The sequence below is a fragment of the Polypterus senegalus genome, chromosome 6, assembly GCF_016835505.1.
Source record: "Polypterus senegalus isolate Bchr_013 chromosome 6, ASM1683550v1, whole genome shotgun sequence".
Lineage (NCBI taxonomy): Eukaryota > Metazoa > Chordata > Cladistia > Polypteriformes > Polypteridae > Polypterus > Polypterus senegalus.
Genome location: NC_053159.1, coordinates 125,782,519 through 125,807,440, shown reverse-complemented (window position 1 = coordinate 125,807,440; position 24,922 = coordinate 125,782,519). Strand labels below are relative to the sequence as shown.

The 24,922-nt window shown below is 36.6% G+C and overlaps 1 protein-coding gene across 1 annotated transcript in view; it reads left to right on the top strand.

The window, feature by feature from the left end:
- Positions 1 to 14,692, top strand: part of sarm1 (sterile alpha and TIR motif containing 1) — a 32,352-nt gene extending 17,660 nt beyond the window's left edge. The window contains exons 7-11 of the mRNA XM_039757077.1: positions 4,599 to 4,834; positions 9,741 to 9,843; positions 10,670 to 10,859; positions 10,956 to 11,077; positions 12,509 to 14,692. Of these exons, the coding sequence (XP_039613011.1) occupies positions 4,599 to 4,834; positions 9,741 to 9,843; positions 10,670 to 10,859; positions 10,956 to 11,077; positions 12,509 to 12,641 (784 nt within the window). The 3' untranslated portion in view covers positions 12,642 to 14,692. The remainder of the gene's footprint in view (positions 1 to 4,598; positions 4,835 to 9,740; positions 9,844 to 10,669; positions 10,860 to 10,955; positions 11,078 to 12,508) is intronic.
- Positions 14,693 to 24,922: the final 10,230 nt, after the last annotated feature.

Genomic DNA, 24,922 nt, shown 5'->3' with positions numbered 1-24,922 from the left:
CTTTGGAGTTGGGTATGAGTAGAATAAGCATTGGTGGTTCTCATTGCCAGGGAGAAGAATCCTTGATAAGTGCTGAGGTTATTTTATTACTCCCTGTCCAACTTCATGCCATGTGGATGCTGCAGAGGAACTGATTTGGGATGCATAGACAATGTATATAACCTGTAAACCTGTACATGTAGCCAATTTATCAAATTTTTTGATTTTTGACAACTTCTTTAGACCACTTTTTTTGACAGTTAATTAAAATCTGCATTCTCTGCCATTATTTAGCATCGGTGTGTCGACTACCCCAGTGCTGCCTGGTGGTAGTGATGAGTGTGAGGAAAAAAACGGACAGATGACCACATACATTATAAGCAGGAACAAAACCAGCAGCCTATTTATTTATTTATTTATTGGTGTGAATTTTTCAGTATTTGTTTATCAGTTATGTGGTAAGCCACATTACTTGTTTTATTTTCATTTTGAGTTTGTCCTTTTTGTTTAGCAAGTGAATTGAATTCACTTCCTAATTATAATAGTTGGATATTCCAGGTAAAGCATGTTCATTTTGCAGTAATGTTTATAAATACTTTGTTTTGGTAATCCCGGAGTCTGTTGTGGTCTGTTAAAGTTATTATAAATTGGAGGAAATCAATCAAATGTTTTTTGATTAGAATCTAGTAATAAGATAATTCCGTATCAATTAATGCAAAAAAAGTTTGATATTTATAATAGTAAGTTGTAATAAAAAGTTAGCAATGTGTTCATTGAGATTGAAAGTAAAGTTTTGCTGGATAGTTGCAGTGGCTCCGTTCTCCCCAAAATATCACTGCCCTCCTCAGATTTTTCCCTGGCACTGGCCCTTTAAAGTACCTGTCTAAACTTTAGAGAAACAAGGATTCAAGAAGCTGTTGGGAACAATGCTTGCAAAATATGCCTTTTGGTGTCCACAAATGCAGTACTTATTATTCTGGTGAATGTTATAAAATGAATACCTGCATGCATTATACAGAATGACAGTAACTGACGCTAAAAATCATGAAGTAACAATAGCATAATTGGGAACCATTAAAAATGATATAAATTGTAAAATATGTGTAACTGAAATGTATTGTATAATACATGTATTATGATCTGTGAATAGTGTGGTAATGAATCCAGTCTTTCCATATATAAAATGGAGAGAGAAGGAGCAGCATTTACTGAGATGAAGTGGCTGGTGGACACAGATGTTGGCAAAGCAGGCGAGGTGTTGAATGCAATACATCCAAAGAAAACTGAAAAATAAGTAGTGGCGATATAAAACAAAAGTAGTAAGGAGGCATAGCTGTTTTTGAAATTGGTAAATTTTGAAAAAAATGTGCTTCCTCCTCTAATATTTCATAATACTATTGTAAGAAAATATACCAGGTCTTGCTATCTGTATGGAAATTGTCTATGTACATGTCTATATGGAGCTGACCTTCAATCTTTAAGGTGACTATGTTAAGAAATAAAGAAAACGTCATATTGCCCAGCTGTAGTTTACAGTATTTTAACAAGAAAGATTTTAGTAACTGTCAATTAAATTATGTAATACTAAAAATACTTTTTAATTGTCACATTATCTTTACATTCTATTTCTTGTTTGCAATAAATTTATTTAAACATTTATTTATATTTGATGACTTTATTTTTGTGGAATTTAACAGTACTAGTTACTGTTAATATGAGCAAAATAGATTTTACTGTCGGTGTGTAGTAAATAATTATATTGTAGTGCTGTCATGGTTTCATATGGATTTCAACCCTTGGTTTTGTTTTTTGTGTCTTTTATTCCTTGTTGCATATTTCTTTGAAAAACTATTTCAGTTTAAATTACATTTTTTTTCATCTTTTTAATTTTGTTTAATTTTCCTTTATTTCCTAATTATGTAATTCTTTGGTTGTATTTGATGGTGGTGGATTAAGGCTGTTAATTAGAAAACTGGTTTAGATGCTGTGGTTAATCATTTCTGCTGCGACTAGAGTACTATTAAGGATTACACGGTGTCTCCAGATGCTATGATTAGACCACTTAATTGGGACCTGGGGTCTATGTATATTAATATGTATGTATGGTTAGGTCTCAGTTAAGCCTTTAGAAAGTCATTGAATTGGATACCATGTGCTAACTAATCCCATTGTTGTATATTGAAGGTTTGGTTAGGTAATTTTGCATTTAATTATCTTTTTATTGTACTTCTTGATATAACCGTAGGGATTTTTTGAAATATGTAGTCCTTGAATGTTGTTTAAACATTTTGATTCTGTACAGGTTTGTGTGCTAATTTTTAAAGTTAATAATACATTGATTTAAATGGTGTTTTGTTTTTGATCCAGGATTCTCTGATGGGTTGCCTTCAAGAATCTTGTCAGCAGTTTCTCTGCACAAAAATTCTGCTTATATAAGCAATATCCAGCCACATGCTTTCTACTGCTTGGAAATTTCAATAAATAAATAAATGTACCAAATTTATTATTCTTACTCCATCAAGTGAGCATTTGTCCATGCTGTAAATCACTTCAAAATTGCAGCTACAAATTAGCCGGGCTAAAGAGCCCTCTAGTGGACCATGATGTCTCGGCACTTCTGTGCTCTGGTTGGCCATAAATGTGGAGGTGTCTAATAAATTTGAGCAATCTAGAATAGAATATAAATTAATAAAATAGCCTTTGTTGTCATTGTAAAAAAATTGCAACGGAATTATGAGTGCCACTCTAACTGGGAACAACAAGCAAACAACACTACTATTGTGGGGGAAAAAAAATGTTCTTGCACTAAAGGATATTGCACATTTAGCCCAGTTTATAGAAAAAACAGTATTATATGTAAAATATATACTTAAAAAGAAATGAGATAAAATGAAACCAGTAGTAATACAATAAATAATACAATTTCACTGGGGAGTAACTGCACAATAGCAGCAGTGGCATGTATGAATGTATTTGCCAGCACTGACCAAAAATTATTTAACCTGCCTTTAATTTGCTTTTTTTTGCTCAATCTATTTATGGCCATTGGATTGAAACAGCTGTTTCTGAATTTGTTGGTCTGTGCTTTCAAAGATCTATAGGGCAACATTTCAAACAGGTGGTGACCAGGCTGTGAAAGATCCTTAATGATATTTGTGGCTCTGGTGAGATGGTGAGGAGGAGGAGCAGGAGGGAGGAGGTTGGGAGCATACGCTGATTACAGCACATTGCCGTACCCACCTCAAGCCAAACCACCCGGATTGAGGTAGTGAGAGTGGGCAATATCTTCCAAGGATGGTAGATACCAGCCTTTGGAGAGTTTTCTTGTCTTTTGCTGTGCATCTGGCGTACAACACTGTGGCACGATATGCCAGAACGCTCTCGATGGTTGAACAGTAACAAGTCACCAATAGTTTTTGCTCCAAGTTGTTTTGCTGAGTACGCTCAGAAAGTGCAGTCTGATGTGCTTTTTTGACCATTGTTGTGGTGTTTTCAGACTAGGAAAGGTTCTCTGAATCCCATGTTGCACCATGGAGATGTACAGTATACTGTTACCAGTTGACTTTATAATTTTATATTTACCTTCGTTCTCCCAATCCCCATTTCTACCACCAAATCAGCTTGTGTTTGCAGGGGTACTTTCACAGTGACCAGGTTTGCTGGCACCTGAATGTCAACACTGGTATAAAAGGACTTGACTGGTAATCCACAATTCACACTCTTGGGGTGGTGGTCTTTGTCCTGTACCATTTTGAATGAGCCTTTGCCAGATAATCTACACCTTTATAGTTACAAGAATTTTTTATCATCCACTGAGCATCTTAGACCCTTGCCTAATGCTGATTGGATGCTTCCACGTCCTAAGATGCATTTTAGGAGAATTAGTCTGACTTGTTAATTTTGTGCATTTTTTTTAATAATTAAAAAATCAATTGTCTCCTGTAATAACATCTCACTAATAACTAATTGCATAATCTAGATAAATGTTCAGTATGTTACCTGCCCTGGCCTAACAGCCTGTAAGACTGTGAATGAAACTAGATTAGTGGTTGACACCAAATGCTGCCAGGATTTTGTAGTTGGGTCATTGAACTGAATTAAATAGATTTAGTTAATGGAGGAGTACAATTCTTGATATTGTAGCATTCATAGGTTAAAATGTATTTTAATGTTGAAATTATGTTTAATGTTGAATCACATGCTATAGTTTGCCATAAATATATGTTAAAACATAAAGTTTGAGAGTAAACAATTTAAGTATCTAATCTCCTGACCTGTTGAAGTGGAATTATACATTTTTAAACTTGCCCTATTTTTTTAGTGTCAGAAATTACCTGAAGAGCATACACATATTGCATTTGTAAATGAATGTTATTTACAAGTAGTTTTAGTGTCATGTAAAGAGCAACTATCTACATAAGCTAGTGCACTAAAAATTCAAATGGTTAGCAGCATTGCTCAGATTGGATTTCTTTATTTTATTCAAGTCCTTAAGTAGTCTTTCTGCATTGTGTTTGTTTACTTTTGAGCTTGGGATTCTATGTTAATTTTTGCATGTATACTAAATTCTCAGTTGGCATTTCTTCTCCTTACAAATCTGTTTCTCATTTAACTGGAAGGTTTCTCCGGGAACTGAGGGAGCTCAAAACCTATGCAAACTACTCAACCTGTGACCCCAGCAACTTAGCAGACTGGCTTGGAGGTGTGGACCCCCGCTTCCGGCAGTACGCTTATAATATGTTGCAGTGTGGCTTGGAACGATCCTCCTTGCCAAGTGTCACTGAGCAGCAGCTTCAAACTGACTGTGGCATCGAAAATGGGGTTCACCGCTACAAAATCTTAGAAGCTGCTAAAGGTAAGATACAAGGAAAAGTAACATCACCGTTAAGCCAGGTTTTTGAACTTTTTGTTTATGTGCTATCACTGGGAACCTTTTTATTATAATGTAACCAAACAATGCTTCCCATTTGCCAGAAAGTCATAAGCCTGACAACCTTGTAAGAAGAATCTTACTATTTCTGTGCAGACCTGGGGACTTGTGGACTAAGCAAATGTGTCCGTTCATGATGATAAACATTACCAGTTAGTCCTAAAGTCCACAAAGTGTGTTCAAAATAAGACACAAAATATTGTAGCCACTAATTCAACTACCCATGAAGTGTGCCTTTTTGGCAAGTTTGTCAAGTTTGGTTGTTCTTGTCAGCTACTGGTGTGAGGCCAATTAATACTTTCTTTCCATGTTTGGAGTTCCACACCTAAACAAGCAGTCAAAATTATGTCAATGCAGATGGCTACATTTGTGTCCATGCACCTCCATAATTACATTTTTGGGTTGACTGTGCATGTACTGCAAACAACACACATTTATAGTTTTGATGATCAGCAGAAACACCAGTATGCAACCTGTGCAACAACATTTAAAGTTTAAAAGGAGACTCTTTTACTGTAGACATGTGTAGAGGTGTTCACTTCACGTTTTCTGAAGTATGTGGGTGCCTGTGGAGATACAGACTTTGCACACAACTGACCCTTCCTAAAGAGAACCTTTTTTTATTAATCTATAGAGACTGTTTATGAAACTTATGGTTAAAAGAAATTCTCAGATAATACTTAAATAAAAATTTGTCTGGAAAATTTACCAGAAAACCATATTTCCACTAAAACCCTCTACCCTCTGTAATATGTAAAAGAAAATACAAAAAATCTCAGAATATAAAATTAGTGAATTTGTTTAGCACAAACAGTATCCAAAACATTTTATAAAAAATACCAGCTGTAAATGTATCATTAAGCAACAGTGGTGTATATTAAAATGTTATTTTAAAATGATTTTTTCAACAAGAACATGGAGCACAGGTAGAATATTGTTAAATGTACACTTAGCAAAGCAATTTTTTCAGTTTTTTTTTCTTGAAACCGAGAACTATAGACAAATGAGATGTTACCAAGTAGTGTGTTATACAGTAGGACTTTATAGACCTTCAAAACATGACTTGAGCAACAAGGTAAATCAGTTTGATGACCATTGTTGCATTGAATGGCCCTTTCTTGTCAATTTGTTCTAATGTTATAAAAAGGAACAGAAGAATACTTGTATTAAACCTGTAATGATTACTAACCTTCACACACATTAAACATTTGATTTGAGCTGAAAAATCTTCATATTTTTAATATGTAACAAACACTTTGGCTTCCAAAATCATAAATTATGAGTGATCAGATGAACTGTAGAATATTCACAGGGTAAAAAGACTTGTGCAAATTCAGCTTAAGTTATGGTGTTTTCAAAAAAAGTGCACCAGGGAATGTCCAGGTGTCAGATATAGTAATGACTTTTAGGTTGTTGATTACTACCTTTTCACCAGGGCTTGGTATTCTCAAAAACTTTAGAAACAAATAACTCTTACACCATTATATATAAGGATTTTTGTGACATATACTCCTAATAACCAACTTGCAGTGAATGTAGAACACTACATCTCTTAAATTCTGAATAAAAAAAATCAATCGGCCAACATTTTTTCTCAAAAAATTTAAGTTCATATTCTTTTTGGGCTCTTTATCAATGACCCATTAAGCCGATTTAAACTGGTTTTCCTATTTTATTATTATTATTATTTTAATTTTATTGAATTTATTTAAAGCATGTAACATTTCATACAATCAAGTCAAACCTATCAAACTAAATTCAATTCAACCCCCACTCATGATAAAGAGAGAATGGCCTTTCTCCCCAATATAAGTACTTATTCTAAAATATTATTGATTAGATCCTGCCAGGTTTTAAAGTTTTGAACAGATCCTCTAAGAGAGACTTAGATTTTTTTCCCCCAATTTCAGATAGTTTATAACATCAGTAACCCACTGACTTAACAGATGTGAATTAGGATTCTTCCAGTTGAGCAAGATAAGTCTACGTGCTAATACTGGAGTAAAGGCATTTACAGATTGTTTGTCGTTCTTCACTTTAAGCCCATCTGGGAATACACCAAACACAGCTGTTAATGTTTTAGGCGTGATTGTGACACCAAGGCTGTCTGATAGGCATTTAAAAACTTTTTCCAGAATGAATTTAATTTGGTACACGCCCAAAATGTGGCCTAGTGAAACTGGAGGTTGATCGAAACGTTCACAGGTTGGATTTTGCCCTGGAAACATTTTGGACAATTTTAAACGAGATAGATGTGCTCAATAAAAAAAAGTTTAAGCTGGTTAATTGAATGTTTTGCGTATGTGGAGCTCAAGTGAGTTCTGTGCATGGCTGCCTTCCACTCCTTTTCTGAAATATTGAGTAAGAGATGCTTTTCCCACTGTACTTTGGGATTTTTAAAAGGAAGGGACTTTAAAATGGTTTTATATATTATAGAAATGTTGTTTGAGTCTTCAAGACTGATCTCTTCTGGAATAGAAATAGGCGGGAGGTGAGGAAAATTGGGCAGATTTTGTTTGGCGAGTTTCTTATTTGGAGATAGTGGAAAAATTTTGTGTTGATGGGAAAGTAAATTTAGAGTGTAATTGCTCATAGGATGCAAAGACATTATTTATATACACATCTCTAAGTGATTTATTCCCATACATTTTCCAAACATTGAAAACTGTAAGTTTGAGAAGGTGAAAAAATGGTTATCCTGTAGAGGTGCCACAGATAAAATATTCTCTAACTTGAAGTGCTTCCTACATTGGTTCCATATTCTGAGTGAATGACGGACAATTGGGTTGTTAGTACATTGACAGTACCTTGTATTTACAGGTGTACAAGGCAAGAATACAAGGAGGTGCTGCAGGATTTAATTTCTATTGCAGACCAAGCTAGTGTGTGTTCATCTATTTGTGTCAGTGTCCAGGTTTTTATAGTTTGTATGTTTGCCGCCCAGTAACGTAATTGAAAATTAGGTAAAGCCATGCCATTTTTGATTTGGGTCATTGTAGGGTCATTGTTTGGATGCATGGATATTTCGAATTCCAAATAAATGAGGTTACAATTGAATCTAATTTCTTAAAAGATGATTTGTTAATGTAAAAGGGGATGTTTTGAAATAGAAACAGCAGCTTAGAGAGGATATTCATCTTAATAGTATTAATTATCCCTGCTAAAGTAAGATGAAGGGTAGACCATCTATGCAAGTCTTGTTTAATTTTTTTTCAGTCCTTCAATCAATAACATCAAAGCACAGCATCTATTATAATAAAAGGGGAGAACTCAAGATAATGAACAAATAGAACAGACAGGCCTTGCTTCTCTACAGCACCTGCCAAACACAAGCTACGTGTCCCTTTCTATGTGGTAGAGTGTTTTGCACCCAATCACTGCTCACTTCAAACACTATACCTGAGTACTAAATAGACCTATAATCTCAGTTTCTCAAATCATATTTGCTCTCTTGTATTCTGACATTAGCCTCTTCCTTTAAATTCCATCTTGACTTTATGCTCAGTGGGAAATAAACATGGAGTGGTGGTCGAATTTCATTTAAGCATTACTTCCAGAACAACCCCTGAAATCCACCCCCATCTCCATAATTCCAAATGTATGCGATGTTCTATAAAAATCATTGGTCCATTCCGTCAGAGCTCTCTAAGGTGGTCCAAAGTAACCCTGAATTCCTATTGATTTATTAAAAGGAGTGTCAGACATGATTGATTGGCTCCCAGGCTACTTTCCTTTCATCATGTGCAGCAGGATTCCACATCCCACATCACAGTCCCTTGCTACCTATCAATCTGGAGTAGTCATGGATGATCTCTTTCTCTCTTAAGTAACCACAGAGTAAGTACATCCGGGACACTCTCTGGAACATATTATACCCTCTGTATTTTTGGGATTGTCCCCTGTCATGTGTCACTCTTTTATTCTTTCTCCCCTGGCTACTCCTTAATGGGCACAAAAGCAGCACCTGTTTGTAAGAAATGCAAACACAAACGGTTGACTCCAACTCTGACCCCCACTGCACTTACCACACCCTCCCTTATTATTGTGGCGTGTCAAAGTACAGAATGTGCCCTGTCCTGATCTGTAATCAAGATGGCACACAAACTGGCAAACACTTTTTACGAACTGTCCTTTTCAATGCCAAAAGCAAAAAGTCAACAAGAAATGCAGTTTACAGCATTTCATGGCATGCAATACCAGCGGTATACGTGGCACAAACATCTAAAAGACTCTCCACACATATATACAGGAACATCGTAATGCTGTCAAAAGGAAAGACTTGCGGAATAAAAAGCTATTTTAAAATTCATGACTTTTTTTTTTTTTTTCCTCTCATTTTTATATAAGACATATTAGTACGGGCCGACTAGAGAAAGAGGGAAGAGGAAAAGAAACTAAAACAGGAAAAATGATAGAAAGGGGGGGGAGAGAGAGAGGCTTGCAGATTGATAGTGTGCCATTGGGGCTGAAAAAGAGGATGAGCTTGCGAGCTAGAGAAAGAGGTGGTGGTGGTTTCACTGTTGGGTGCCTGCTGGTGCATTAGTCTACATAAAGTTATTTTATATCTGTTATCAGTGTTAATCAGATGTAGCTTTTGCCAAATATTCTGCTATTCACCAAGGATTTAATGCTAAAAGTATTTTGTAAATAGCATTCCAATTCCCTTTTCACTATCTCCAGTTCTCATCTTTCTGGGGAGAGGTTGAACAAGCTCATGGTCACTTTTTATTCTCATAGGACAATTGTTTGGTGTGCCACAATAAGGAAAAATGTCATTATGCTTATTGAACTCTTTTTTTTTTTTTTTTTTTTCTTTCTTTCCTTTATGCAGGATTATCTCCGGTAGGCACGCCCAGCAGAACAGAAGAATCACAAGCGGAAGGTCCAGATGTGTTTATCAGCTACAGGAGGACAACTGGCTCTCAGCTTGCCAGGTTTGGAATTAAAGGATGCCTCACAATGCCTAGTCAATTTCCAATATATGCTCGTGGTAGTACTGCTTTTTTTACATTAAGGAATTTTTACAAATTATGAAATTTATACACTGAGCTGGAGATGAAGTGTTCCATCCAACAGTCATGATTAAAACGGCATACCCCATGAATCAAGAGAGCAAGAGTAGGAGAGTTTATTAAAAAGCAGTCATTCATATTGCAAAAAGGTAAAAGGTTTAAAACAAATGACCATGTTTAGGGATTACTAGAGAATTGCTAGGAGAATACAGCTTTGAGGGACTGGCTGTACTAAAATGTTGCTTGTTGCAGGAATTTAATTTTCTCTAATTTTAAGAAACCATTTTACTATAGTAGGTGGATTAGAATTTTTCTAGTTGAGCAAGGTAAAACAAGTACCTAATAGAGTAGTGTAGGTTATCATGAAAGAGTATTTTGTCTAAGGTGATCTTCCATTAAGAGTTCGAAAATCTATTTGTAAGGCGTTGTTTCCAGTATTTTCTCAGATTGTTTCACTGTTTAAGAAGAAATGCTTTTAAAAGTATATTCTCTCCCTCCATTGCCAAATATCACTGAATTTCTTATATGGATTGTATATTTAAAGCAAATGGCAATTTTTTTTTGGACATTATTGTTTACCTTATTATATAAGGCATATCATCTTTCAAAATTAAAAAGAAGAGCATAGACAGCCAAGGCTACTTATATCTAGGTAGCATTAAAATGTTGAAAATGACCAGATGTAACTGTGTTCAAATATATTAAGACAATCATATGAAAATGGTCACATTCTATCGTTCTCTTTTAGCCTGTTAAAGGTTCATCTACAAGTACGTGGCTTCAGTGTTTTCATTGACGTAGAAAAACTGGAGGCTGGTAAATTTGAGGATAAATTGCTCCAAAGTGTAAAGCGAGCTCGTAATTTCATTCTGGTTTTGTCAGCTAATGCACTGGATAAGTGCATGGGTGACCAAGACATGAAAGACTGGGTCCACAAGGTGAGAGCAAAGTTCCCTGCCACATTTCCTTTCATTTCTTTCCTTAATAGCTCACTTTTCCACTTAACTTTTATAATTTTTTTTATCTCATTTCAGGAGATTGTTACTGCATTGAATGATAAAAAGAACATTGTTCCTGTTATTGATCAGTTTCAATGGCCTGACCCTGAGAGCCTTCCTGAAGATATGAGGGCTGTCATTAAATTTAATGGAGTCATGTGAGTACTAGGGAGGGGTTAATACTTTAAATCTATCTTTTTGCCATTTCAGTGGTTGCTGTTTTTTTTTTTTTTAATCCTGTTTTACTAGTAACCAGAGCATTTGTTTGCAGTAAAGTGTGTACTTTTATCTACATTAACAATCAAAAACTTCATAGAATTTGATAGATTACTAGGGTATAGACAGACCTAAGATTATAGTGTAAATTAGAAAGGCTATAGTTAGTGAGCATTAGCTTACTAAGCCAGATTTTTATGATGGCATTCAAACTGTCACAAAGAAATGTTGAAGAAACTGGGCAAGGCGAAGGTGGAAGGAACCTGCATCAAGCAAATTTTGATTCATCATGCTAGTCCTTTGACAATGTGACTGACAAAAAAAATCATCTTTCAGCACTATACCTACTGTAAACACAATACCAACATAATTAAGACCCATTTGGAGCAAAAATCTGCATATGGCACATTAGATTTCAACCGCAACATATTTAAATATGTGAAGGATCAGTATGGCAAGGAAAATAAGAAAAAGCAGAAAAATCATAGTTTTGGCAGATCATGCAATAAGCTTTTATTACATTAGAATTTACCACAGAAGTACTGGTATACGTTTTTTTTTTTTTTCTTCTATATAACAATGTAGTAAAAACAAATTGCTTAAGTTTTGCATTCCAAGGGAATGCACAAAAAATCATCTTTTAAAAAAAAACAAAAAAAACACAAGAACTTGTCACTTTTATCATGTCTGTGCTTTGTTTTTATTTTATCATTGTATTGTGTTTCAAAAGCAAATGAACACGTAATGTATGGATAGCTTATTTTAAAAATAACTTTCTTGGTAGGTCCATGACTTGCCCAGTAGTGTATGCCAGCAGAAATGAGCTTGGTATCCCCTCTCATTTGTCAAATGTATTACTTAATATGAGTTCAAGAAAGAAACAGACAAGTGTTAAAGTTGTTTAAAACTACAATGTATACAGATGTTAGGAAATGCTGTTCTTGCAGAAAAGTATATTTTGAATAAGATGTCCAGTAGTGTAATTTTAAAGTAGCACAGTGGAAAACTTCAGATTTTGCATATTCAGGTTAAAAGTTACTGTTGTGTACATAGTATAGTGAAGTCTATTAGCATGTCTGCCACAAGCTAGTGAGAGCAGTACAGTACCATCATCAGGCAATAAATAGAACACATACACAGAATACAGCATCTTATTCAGTACAACATCAGACTTTGTTGGATTCATTGAAAAGAAAAGATGTGTCGTACTCTAAGACCTGCTTATCTTTTCTTATGTTCTTATCATAAGACTTCACTGTAATTTTAATAAATGTATTTTAGCAGATCTACTTTTTTTTGGTGTTTCCTAACCCTCTTGTATTACCATTATTTCTCTCTTTTTGGGTATGAATTGCCCCTTATTCATTTTGCAGGTGGTCACATGAGTACCAGGAAGCCACCATTGACAAGATTCTGCGCTTCCTGCAAGGTCGACCTAGTCAAGATCTCGGAACCTTTCCCAATGGTTTCCAAGGACCAGTGGTACTTCCTCATGGACAGATGTAAAAATGCCCCTACTTGAGTTCAGGTGACCCACGGAACAGTGGTTGCCACAACACTTGTTCACCTTTTAGCCTTACCTTCCTTTCCTTATTAAGCATGCGCCTTCGCTGCCAGCTGTTTTATCCTGATTAGTCCTTGCTGGCTTTTCAGGTCTGTAAATACCAAAAAGCCACCTGCGGTCCTTTTCTAAAGGATTCAATGGAACAGTCATTGTAATGCATATGTTCATTTTGAGAATTTTTCCATAGTTAAAAAGGGCCATCGGTAGAAATTGGCAGTATGTGCTGGTTTAATCAAAATGTGTACAGTAGAGGATATGCTGCCATAATCACCTTTAGAGTTATATGTGAGTCAGGCAGTGGGCTAACTGAAGATGCCCCCAGGGATCAGTGTTTTATGGTGCTAAATTATGTATGCATTTGCAAGACAAACTGCAAAGGCACAGCTAATATGTTGTCTAGGTGTTCTGTTTTCTTGCTATTCCATGCAGTCATAGTATTTTAGAATTTTTTTTTCCCTTGGACTTTTAGTGCAGTTTGTATTTAATACTGCTGAACAACAGATGTTTGCCTTCAGTTTTAATATTAATTGTAAATGTTTATGCACTTTTTTAGCCTGTTTTAAAAGGTTTTTTATGCTCTTTTATTCCATTTAAACATAAGTTGAAGATTTAAGTAAGAATTTCTGGAATATTATGAATGCTTATTTTAAAAAAGCTTTTTCTTGTTCACTTTATTCCTAACTCAGGTTTTAATGTTTCAGTAATTTAAGTGAAATTTGTAGATTTTTCTTAAAGGTGTTAAGTTACTTCAAATCCCATTTACTTTCATTGTTACCAGAATGTTTAATTTATAGATGAGATTTTCACTTTGTATCATTTATGCAGCAAATAGAGCGTATGTTTAACATCTTTTTGAATACTTAATGCAAACAGTATGCAAAAGTCTCTATTCAAACAGCCAAAAGCACTTGCGTTTGGTAATTCTATCAAGGTAAAATCATCTAATGTGCCTTATGGCTCACTATACTTTGTGCATTAGTGATGTATGTCAGCGGTGGTTCAAAGGTTTGAGTTGGTACTCAGATGGTATAAACCAGTTGGCTTCTATTTTTATTGTGATTAACAGCAGTTAGTTTGCCCTGAATACTTTAATGTTAGTTTACAAAAATGTGTCTTAAATCTCTGCTTCATGCGCTTGTACAGATGGAGGTGTCCAAAACACATTCATCACATTGCTTTGCCTGGTAATAATAGGTTTTATTGCATTGATTTTTCACTTGAGTTTTCTGAGGCTGTTATTAGTGAAGGTAGGTGATTTTATCTATGAACAGTACTTTATTTTTTAAAGACTATGAATGAGGGTAAAGTTCAACAGTAGTTTTTTGGTATTTGCCAAGTTGACTTTGTTTACCAGCAGCATCCAAAAAATTGTCAATTTGTGCATGGACCTTTGGTGAGGAGCTGGTATTAACTTGTATAGTTGAAAAGGGACATAAACTACTGTTAAGGGCATCGACAGCATGTTTCATTTCATGCAAAAGAATATTTGATTTTGTGTTTAGGCTTAGAAGCATTCATTAACATATCACACTAATTGGATTATTTTGCATGAATATTGTCATACTACATTATTATAAAATAATAAATACCATCTGCTTTCCTTACCTTTTTATGACAAATGCATTCTATGGAGTGGGGTTAATTCTGTGCTTACTTTCACAATAACTGGATTGTTTAACTCGACAGTCCTCAGGATGATATTCATGGACTTTTTCATTTTTGCCACACTGACTGTTTAAAGTAAAAAGTAAATGGTGACCTGTCGATTTGAAAGAACAAATACTCTAATGATAAGAGTGTCCAACATGTTTAAGTTTTTCATTTGTGATCTCGTAATAGTTTCATGCTATTATTATTAGAAATACCATTAATGCCTGTACAGGCAGTCCCCGGGTTATATACAAGATAGGGGCTCTATGTTTGTACTTAAGTTGAATTTGTATGTAAGTCGGAACAGGTACATTTTAATAAATGCTATTGTTGACCGACTGTAACCAAGTGCTCTGACCTCTCTCTGACGTTTTTATTATTTCTACTTTATTTTCAATGGTGATTTTTTTTTTTCTCCTCTTTACTATATCACCAGCACTTGCATCAGATTTGTGTTTTAGAGACATTGTTGAAGGGTGAAGACAAAAGGTTACGATGAGCTCTTCTGCACAGCACTGTACACACTATCACAGCAGGTAGGTATCCCTCGTCCGCATCTCTGGTGTACTGACAAGAGACAACTTGCTGCTATGTACATAACAGTACAAGCAGGCTTGCTACTGAGAATGAATGGGAGTAGCGAGGGGCGGTTCACCACCCACCCACCACACAGTCACCTCCACTACAGTATACAGCGTGCATCCGCCCACCAAGAACGAACATGGTGCGGCCAAAGGCATTTAGTGAATCGCCCACCACCGCCCCCATTCAACAAGCAGCCACCTGATGCACACTACAATGCTACCCCCCGCCGCCCCGTTCACCCTCAGTGGCCTCCGTTCAGCCACAACCGGGTCACCGCTTGCAGCATTACCAGCCGCCCACCGAAAACGATTCGTGGGGAGCCGTGTATAGTGGGCGGGCAGTGAATACCCTCCATCGCTCCATCCACCCTGCGTCCAGTAAGGAGCAGTAGCTGTGGCTGCATAGTGGGTGGACAGCGAACCGCCCCATTAAGCCTCCGTCCTGCACATGAGCGATAGCTGTGGCGCCGGTGACTATGGACCACGGGTCACCGCTCACTCGCAGCATAATCGCACCCCTCCAGCCACTACTTGCAGCGTCCTCCGAGCAAAGATTACGGAGCGGCAGTTAATGAGGCACATGCGTCACAGCTGCGGCCTCGTTCGTATGTCGTAGGTTGGATGTCCGTAACCTGGGGACTACCTGTATTAACAGTTACAGACATAGAATAACGGAACTATAGTACAATAAATACCTTAACACCTATATTCAAAGAACAAAAATATCACGTCTGTTGTACCTGATGGAACCATTCAGTGAGATTTCGAAGTACCTTTCATTATGTGTCTGATAAGCTGCGATGCTTCCATACCCTTTTGTTTTATACTTGAATGTTCTCTACTCTCTCTCTAGATGCCATATTTGCTTAATCAGTATTTAATAACAAAAAAATAATTATTATATACAGATATCAAATGTACTTATCTCTTCTAGCAATCAGACTGCTCTTCAAGGCAAAATCTTTAGTACTACATACTACTGTGTGTATAAGAAATAAAGAAATTAAATAACCTACTTTAAATAAATACTACATACTGTGTGTGTGTGTGTATATACACACACATCGCCAAAACTAGCCTTGCATGGATCCCTATTCATATTAGGCTGACTGTGTGTCATGGGTTAGCTTAGCATACTGTACATACACTAGGGGTACTGCACACCAGAATACTCAGAGTCACGATTGTGAGGTAGCAGGGCTACCTGTTTTACTGACTGATATGTTTTTATTTTTAATTACATTGTATACAGTATTTTACTGTATTATACATTACTGTACATTTAATTGACCACAAACAAACATTAAGTGGATATTTTACGGTGTAATGGACTTTGTCTATAAGAAGACCTTTTCTACACTGGTTGCCACTATTGAGGCCAAATCTGATTTATCACACACTGTTGTATCCAAAACCCAGCTCTAAGGGTTTTGGTTTATTAAAAAATGTTTTTTTTTTGGCTTTGTCAATGACCGCAATTTTTTTTTTCCAAATATAAAATACAAATATGTTAGAGGGTGAATTGGGGTGGGGGGAGGGGAGACTAGGTATGTGTGAACTCTGCATAGTCATCACATGTAATTTATGATTTTTTTTTTCCCTTTTTTAAATTTTATTTTAAACAGCACATCTTCTATTGTCAGCCTCCTGCTAGTTAATCCAGATGTGTAAATATGATATATATGAACTCTAGACCTCTTAGGGGCAAGGCAATTTTTAAAGATCATCAGTACATCCATTGAATTCTTCATTATGAGTGCAGTGAGCACAAATGTTAATTTAAAAAGTCACTTATTCTGAATGGCCAAGAGGTAGTGTAAAAGGTAATATGTAAAAGTATACGGACAAAGCGGTGGACACAGTTAAGCTGGAGCATGCAACATGAAAGGAATTCTGTCATAACAAGCTAGTGTTCTTGACTCTTGCATTCTGGATGTAAATGAGGAAATGTAGCATCTGTATGTATGTGTGCCTGCCATTATGGATCTTTACAGGGTAAACTTGGCTTTCCTTCACAATAGCCATGTGTTGTCTAGTGTTTGTTTTACTTGTATCATACGATGAGAACATAAAACGCAACTTATGCTGCTGAGAATGCCTGCATCGAAAATATGATCATCACTTGCATCAGTTAAGAATTATTCAAATCAATACTTGCTACATTTGCAAATTGTTTACAAAGGGAGCTTTTGCATACTGTTTGCACAAAAAACTGAACGCACCAATGGTAAGTTGCAGCTGAACAAAAAGTAATAAAACCTGCTTTATTCTTGTATTATAATGTGTACTTCAGATAATTGACAATTTGCAGTGCTTATTTAACATATTGTATTGATGGGTAGAAAATAACACTGTCTTTTTATATTTAGGCCAGTTTTCAAAATCAAGTGCAAGCAATAAATCTTTCAGTAACAGTATCTTCTTTTAATTTTTTTTTTTTTTTTTTAAATCATCCAGCTCAAAGCTATGTGTTTGATGTCCTATTAGATTACCTTGTAGCGCAAAACCAATTCCATAGTCATCACACACAGAATAAGTAAGAAAATAAACTGGGGGAATTTAAAATGAAGTATTTTAAGATGAGCTGAAAATTCTGCCATCTGAAAATATCTCAGTGATTGAAGGATTTTGATATCTGATCAGTTTGAACACTGTTAACTGTGCAATGTCTGGGGTTGTTTATTTTGACAACATTTTAAACCATAAAGCATCTCCTAGTTATGCAATATGGTCAAATGTTTTATTAAAATTGCAAAGTTAATTTCACAGTAAATGTTACTTTTTGGTTATTAGCTAGTTATGTCCGCATGTTTTCCTATGAATATGGTAAATTATTGGCTATTGACATTACATTTTGTAGAGGGAGGAATAAAAAAATGACACCAAGTCAGACTCGAGGAGCACTTGATTTGTTTTTCTTCTTCTTCTGGTGAATTGACCAGTCCTGGTTTATTCAAGCACTGGAATGATTTTATCAGTTATTAGAGCTACTGTAAATAGTACTCACTGTAAGCCAGCCTTCACAGCTACACAAAGGATAGTGTTAACTTTAATTAGTATAACTCCATGAGTTGCACTTTGTGTAGAATTTGATTGTTTCCTGAGGTGAGGTCTATGGAAGAGAATCATAAAGCATTGATCTTACAGGGCCTGAATTGACTGGGGGTGTAAATTGCAGACGCGTTGTTGTTGTTCGTATATGTTCATAATCCACTATTTTGATACAATAGTGAGCTCAAAACTAGCCAGACCTCATAAGCGAGTATAACTTTATACGTTCAGTGAATATAATTTGAAATCACAGCATTTAATTAGGAGTGCCTTTCCATATTCCCACAAAATATTTGCTGTGAAACAACAGTATTGTTTCTATAAGTCATTAATAAGCCATTTAAACAGTCACAAGTTTAATTCCTAATAGAACATTCTCAGACCGGTTCAATAAATTTCAAAGTCATGGCGGGTTTTAGAAGGTCCAACAATTATTAGGCTCAAGGCAGGATCCAGCCATGGACCAGGTGTGAGTTTATTGCAGGGTCTACTTATGCACATCCCCACAATCACATGGTGCCAATTTAGAATCGTTGCAACTATAACACATCATGTCATGTGATTCTCTAACCCACTTCAGCCAGACCAGGGTCCCAGGGTGTACTGGAGCCTATCCATAACAATAACGAACCATAAAATTTAAAATAAAAGATTTTTTTTTTCCCTGCATCATCTTTGCAAGTCATTCGAGAGATTCCTGCTAAGCATGTTTTCCAGTGGCTGATGTACAAAAAGCTATAATGGTCTCTGGGCAAATACATGGCCTGTGGGAAACTGCATGAAAAACACTGTTTCTCATTGCTGAGAGCAGGACTCTTTTTCTTTCTGTATTTCAAAGAAAACACAGTTCAGTTTGGCTTGGTAATTTTAACTGGACTTTACATTCCCACTAACCATTCAGTTATTTGTGCTTTGTTACTTCTTACTTCTCTATTAACAAAGTGTAGCCTCAGTAAATACGTTAGATGAAGTGCTTGTGTATTACTTTAGTTAACTGCCATTGACAAAATTGTTGAAAGTTGTTTTTATATGTGTGCAAGTCAAGTAGAACTTGCTCTCCTTAACAGTGTGATCTATTAATGTGTTTTGTTCTCCACAATAATATGACTGCATAGGCAGTTGAACACTGAAGGTGACAAAACAATGAAACAATGTCTGCTGTCACATCAGAACCAAGTGACACAGACAGAGTTGAACACTGGTTAAACGAGTCACTTTAAACGATTTTAAACCTCCTTCACTGAGACTTCAGCTTATGCAAATTTGGAGTTGATACATTTCTATATCAGGAAAAGACAGATAAATGAATATGAAAAGTAAAATCTGTTTATTCCCTGCATTAAATCATTCTGGCCAAGAATGGCCTCATTCAGTAAATTAAACCGGTCATAAAATGGGGCTGCTTTAATTTAATGTATTAGAGATGTAAAACAAATGATTGAATGATAACTTATAACGTATAAAGATTAAGGAACAAATCCAGAGAACAGGTATAGGAAAGGACTGCCTCATAAGTGTGTCATATGCTTGAGAAAGAAGGGCTTGTGTCCTTATGAAGTGTAGTCCAGTGTGTGATCCATTAGGCAACAGCAAGCTTGATAAAAGTTTTATAAAATGTATTTAAATTATGTTAGGGTGATTAAAACTTAATTTTTAAACAAAATTGAATTTGCTGTCTATGATGGCAGCTGAAAATAACAGAAGTGTATTAAAACGAATGAGGATAGTTTGGAAGGGCTACAATCTGGTCATCTGTAATTCTCGCCACTGTATTCATTTAAAAATCAAATGGAGGCATATGTACTGCTTTTCATTGACAGTATTTCTTGTAAATATGAAAAGAATTGTTTCTTGTGGTCCTTGTGTGTACAGATATTGCACTGTGTCCCACAGCTGAAATGCAGTATATAGCACATCAAGAAGAAAGCATTATTATTGTCATAACATTTCCAGTATAGATCGGTACAGTGGCAAAAAATAAATGCTATACATCGTGGCAGTTAGTCCTAAAGGCATGATATTATCTATTAAAAAGAAAGCAATTAAAATTAGACCAGCTATAGAAAGTCAGAGAGCTGTCAAATTTTAAATGTGAAGATAGTAAACGTGCTAACTGTGTATAGTATGTTGGTAGGCCCAGGCCATGGGATCCGAGCCCTGTAGCAGAAATCTTCTATGGCCAATTATAGCTTATTACAGACACTCATACCCTGTCATTACAGCAATGTCCGTTTTGGTGGTGAACTCTAAAGGACAGCACACTGAAGCAATTTGTACCCCCAGTGATGTTAAAGCAGATATCACACAGAGATCTACGGCAGTAAGATTACCAACTGAGATGGCACAACATTTGCTAATCTACTTGTATATATTGCAATCTGTATAATAGATGGCTTATAGAACTTCTGAACACTGTGTACTGCTACTTAAGCAATGGCTTTAAATTGTGTACAGCCTACAACACTGCATGCCCATGCCAGTCCCAGCAGTCCCTACTTAAACAGAACATCGAGTCAGCACAGAGAAACAAGGCAGGCTTGTGCTGATGAAGAGAACAGTCCAGTAGCCGTCTAGCACAGTCAGCTTAGTTGGGCTTTCTTCACAAGCTTTACATTGTAAATGTAAAACCAACAGATGGTGCACACACGCGCGCGCACACACACACACACACACACACACTTCATGCCAAGGAATGTTACATTACAATGGCCTGAAAAAAATTGTGGCACAAACCGCATGGTGCCTACAATGCCATAGTCCCACAGCAAGTTTTCCCATTCAACATTTAAATAATTTAATCAGAATTACAAGTGTGAAACAAAGTAGTCTTTCAGTGCAAAATATTTGTTATATCTGTTCTGTTTGCAGCACTTTTAAAATTATACATGACAAGGAACATTCCTTAAGTCCCAGGGTATTTGTCTGTCCTCCAATCTTTTGTTTCATTGCTTTGTGAGTATTGTGTATTGTGTACATTTGGTGTTTACAGACCCTTAATCCAGTTCAGGGTTGTGAGGGGTTAGAGTCTCTTCTAGCAGCACTGGACTTGAGGACATAACTGGGCCCACTGGCAAACACACGTGACCAATTTAGAATGGCAGGCTAACCTACCCTGCACGTTTGGCGTGTGAGAAGAAAACACATGGAGAGTGTGTGCAAACTTCACACAGACTTCACACAGACAATGAGCTTGTATAGCGTTTGAACTCGTGAGACAGCAGCCCCCCAACCACTGGGCCTCTGTGCTGTTCCTGCACATACTTACAGTGCATCCAGAAAGTATTCACAGCGCATCACTTTTTCCACATTTTGTTATGTTGCAGCCTTATTCCAAAATGGATTAAATTCATTTTTTTCCTCAGAATTCTACACACAACACCCCATAATGACAACGTGAAAAAAGTTTACTTGAGGTTTTTGCAAATTTATTAAATAAAAAAAACTGAGAAATCACATGTACATGTACTTTCCGGATGCACTGTATGATGGTGCTGATTTTTCAGAGGTTTCTGTACCTGGAATTACAGGAGAATTGTCTTTATGTGGAATCGCTTTGCTTTAATGTTTGTGTCTAACGTCATGTTGGACTGCATGACAATGATTGAAGAAGAAAACCTATAATCATAATGCAGATATTTTAGACAGTTATTAAAGAAATGTTGTACCTTTGCTTTTGAAGAAGCTACGTTTTTAAAGCCAGTTGACCTAATGTAATGACTGTCTTGGAAAATGATTGTGATGTAGTTAAAGGAACAGCAGAAACCTGAGGAAACCAAATCAAGTATATCATAGTAAGTGGTGTTTGGAGGACGTCCTTGTACCTGCTGATTGAACTTGATGCATGCATTTTCATGGAGTGTCACGATGTCACTGCCTGATTTGGACTTGTTGCAGTTAAATAAAAGGGGTGCCTGTCAAACCAGGTTATTTCTCTAGTAATTCCAGTATCTCCTTGCGAGTGAATCTTTCTGAGGGGCAGCTTTGCCAGATGAACTCAACTCTGCACTTTGTGCCTTAGTTGTTGTACTGGACAATGTACTCTAACTGAAGTAGATGTAGAGGAGAAGAGAAGGGTTAAAGTAATAGAGATAATAAGTGGGATCAGTGTAGAAAAGGGTCATTTGAAGCAACACAAAGGCTCACCCATTATGCAAGCTAAGCCTCGACAAATGTCTCTTCTTGTATCGTTAGAATAATTGAATGCGTGAGAATGGCTGATGGTAGGATAGCAGGATGGACTTGTCACAACAATCCATGGTCCTATGATGGAACAAAAGTTAATTATCTGAAAATATACCTAGAGCAGCAAAAAAGACAGTTTTCTAAAATATTCACATTCATAACAATTCAGTTTGATTGATATATATGCACACATTTTTTTTTAAAACCAAAAAGTGGTCTTTAAACACATTAGCCAAGCCTTTGCCATTTTACCATCCAAACTTTATCATATTTTTTTTGACCCCCTCACCCCTACTTGTGTTTTAGATATACAGTATAGCAAGGTGGCCATAGTCATTCCTGCACAATATTGGAAAGGAGTCTGAAATAAACTCCTGACGAGAGCGAAGTCCTCCACACCAGCTGGAGTGTAAAGCAAAGCTGGAAGGCAGTAGTGTGTTCACAGGTGAGAGCCCCCCATTCTCTTTTACAGCTGAAGTCCTGTCCATTTCTGACTGGAAATCTTTGAGGGGAGGTTGCACCAATGCCCCCTCCTCTCCTGAAGCCACACTAACTTATCGTAAAATAGTGAAGGGTAAGCCTCTCAGCCCACAAGTAAGAGGCTTTACCTCCTGTACAGAATGACTGTAAAAGCTCAAGTAACTGTCACCACATATCATTTAAAGTTATAATAATACATCTTCAAAAGCTATTACCCTAAACTTATAAAATAAATTTCATCCCTTGTATTGTGAAGCCAGTTGGCAAAGTGGGTAGTTTTGTTCTTTCTTGAGATTATATTTGTGCTAAACGGAATCTGTCATAATCTGTTTTTTTTTTTTTTTTTATTTGGCTGCATGTAATCAACAAAGATAACAGGTGAAAAATGGCTACTGAGAAACAATAACAGTGCACCTGCGTAGAGGCTAGCTTTGTGATTGTTGCTTTCACACTTAAGGCTAAACTGAACACAGTAATTCAAAGTCTGTGTGGTATTTAACCCAGTATTTGCTTTTGTCATTTTGATTTTTACTACACTTTTGCCTTTTTATTGTTTTAAAATTCAGATTCTTAGAATTCCCTCAACCCGGTGTTGCTCCAGGTCTGTCCATCAGGCCAAGGTGCTGCTGGTCTTCTACTTGGACCCTCTGCATATTGACGGTTTCATGCGTAGTATGTTAGACTTCCATGGCAGAGTGTTCTTCCAACTCCTGAACAAGCAGAGGGTGTCACTGCTTCACCATCAGATTACTTGGCAAGCGAGCTGTCCTCAGTAGGCCTTTGTTGCGTCCTGCCACAGTTGTGTGTGACTTGTCATTACATCACAAGGCAAGACGTGGACAATATGCACTTTTTTATAATGAAGGGTGCGTTTGGAGGTAGAAGGGATCAATGCAGCCAGCAGGGGGCTCTGTTGTGACGACTGTGCTTGTGTGACTTCACTAAATATTCAGCTTATTTTCGAAAAAAGTTGACAAGTAAAATGCAATTACAAACTGCACACAATGGAAAATATAGATTAGTTTAAACACATTAAAATAAGCCATTTTAATGTCAAAGGATCCTACGGTACACGTCCTTTAATGTCAACATTTACAATATGGCCAGTTGGGTTCAGGGGAAGGGCAAACCAAACCTCCAGTCAGCAGCATTCCTGGAGGAAATGAGAATCGAAAGTGGTGGTCCGATAGGACACAAAGCCCTAGTCCTGGAGAGCCTGGCCAAATGCCTGAGCATCCTTCAATATAAGTTTGTGGTGAGCCTTTTATCTTTCGATTCTAAGGCCCCCAGTAGCTATAGATTTGGAGGATCATGGTGCGCATTTTTTTGCTGAAGCTGTACATGACACTTCCTTTTCAGAATGTAGAACTGTAATAACTTTCTGCTGATGACTGAAAAAACAACCAACAGCAATGGCTCATAATGAAACTTGTGTCGAAACAAGAAAAGGAGTTAATGCTGTGGTTTAGCAAGTGCTGCCTCGTGCCCTCTGAGTTTATTTCTTTTAGCCAACTGCAGCCACAGTCTCACAGAGCAAAGCACTTTAGTGGTCCAGGGCCTGAGAAACAAACTTTATGTGCTGTGATAAAGAGCAGGCATGTTGTCAGATGGTGCTGCACTGAACATTTACCTTTTGCTTTTAGTTTGCTTTCTTGTGTACTGAGCAAATTGAAGCCTTGAGAGCTGTCTTTTTTTTTTTTTTGGTTTGCATATCTTCAGAAGTATACAAGTGCTTATCCAAACAGTCTTTAAACACTTTACCAGAGTGCACAATGAATAGAAGTTTCAGGTTCAAAAGTCGGCCCGATTATGAAATCGCATTGTAATGTTATTCCTAGTAGTACTGCTGTATTCCTGGAGCAGTAACTTCTTTTGTATTCTGTGCAATAATCTGTATGAGCTTGAATTTTTTTTAATTAAACCTAAATCTGCCTCATTGATTAAAGATCATACTGATGCTATGTGGTTTCTCTTTTATAATGTTTCTTGTTATCGGCGTAAGCACATTTAATGGTCACTGTGAAGTAAATGAAATGGGTAAGGACGGCAACTCCAGAGAGTTGGACTCATAAATCAGCCCTGGTTTGTGCCAATGCTGGCTGCTGGCACCTTTGGGCGGCAGTTCCTTGTGGTCAGTCAATACTACTTGCAGAAATTGGTCCTTTTTTTGTTTTTGTTTCTTGGATTCTTCTGGATTGTGTGGTGGAAGAAAAGAATCCTGGAGTGACCTTCATTAGGTCTCAGGAAGGCAAACGGTAAGTATATAAAACATGTAG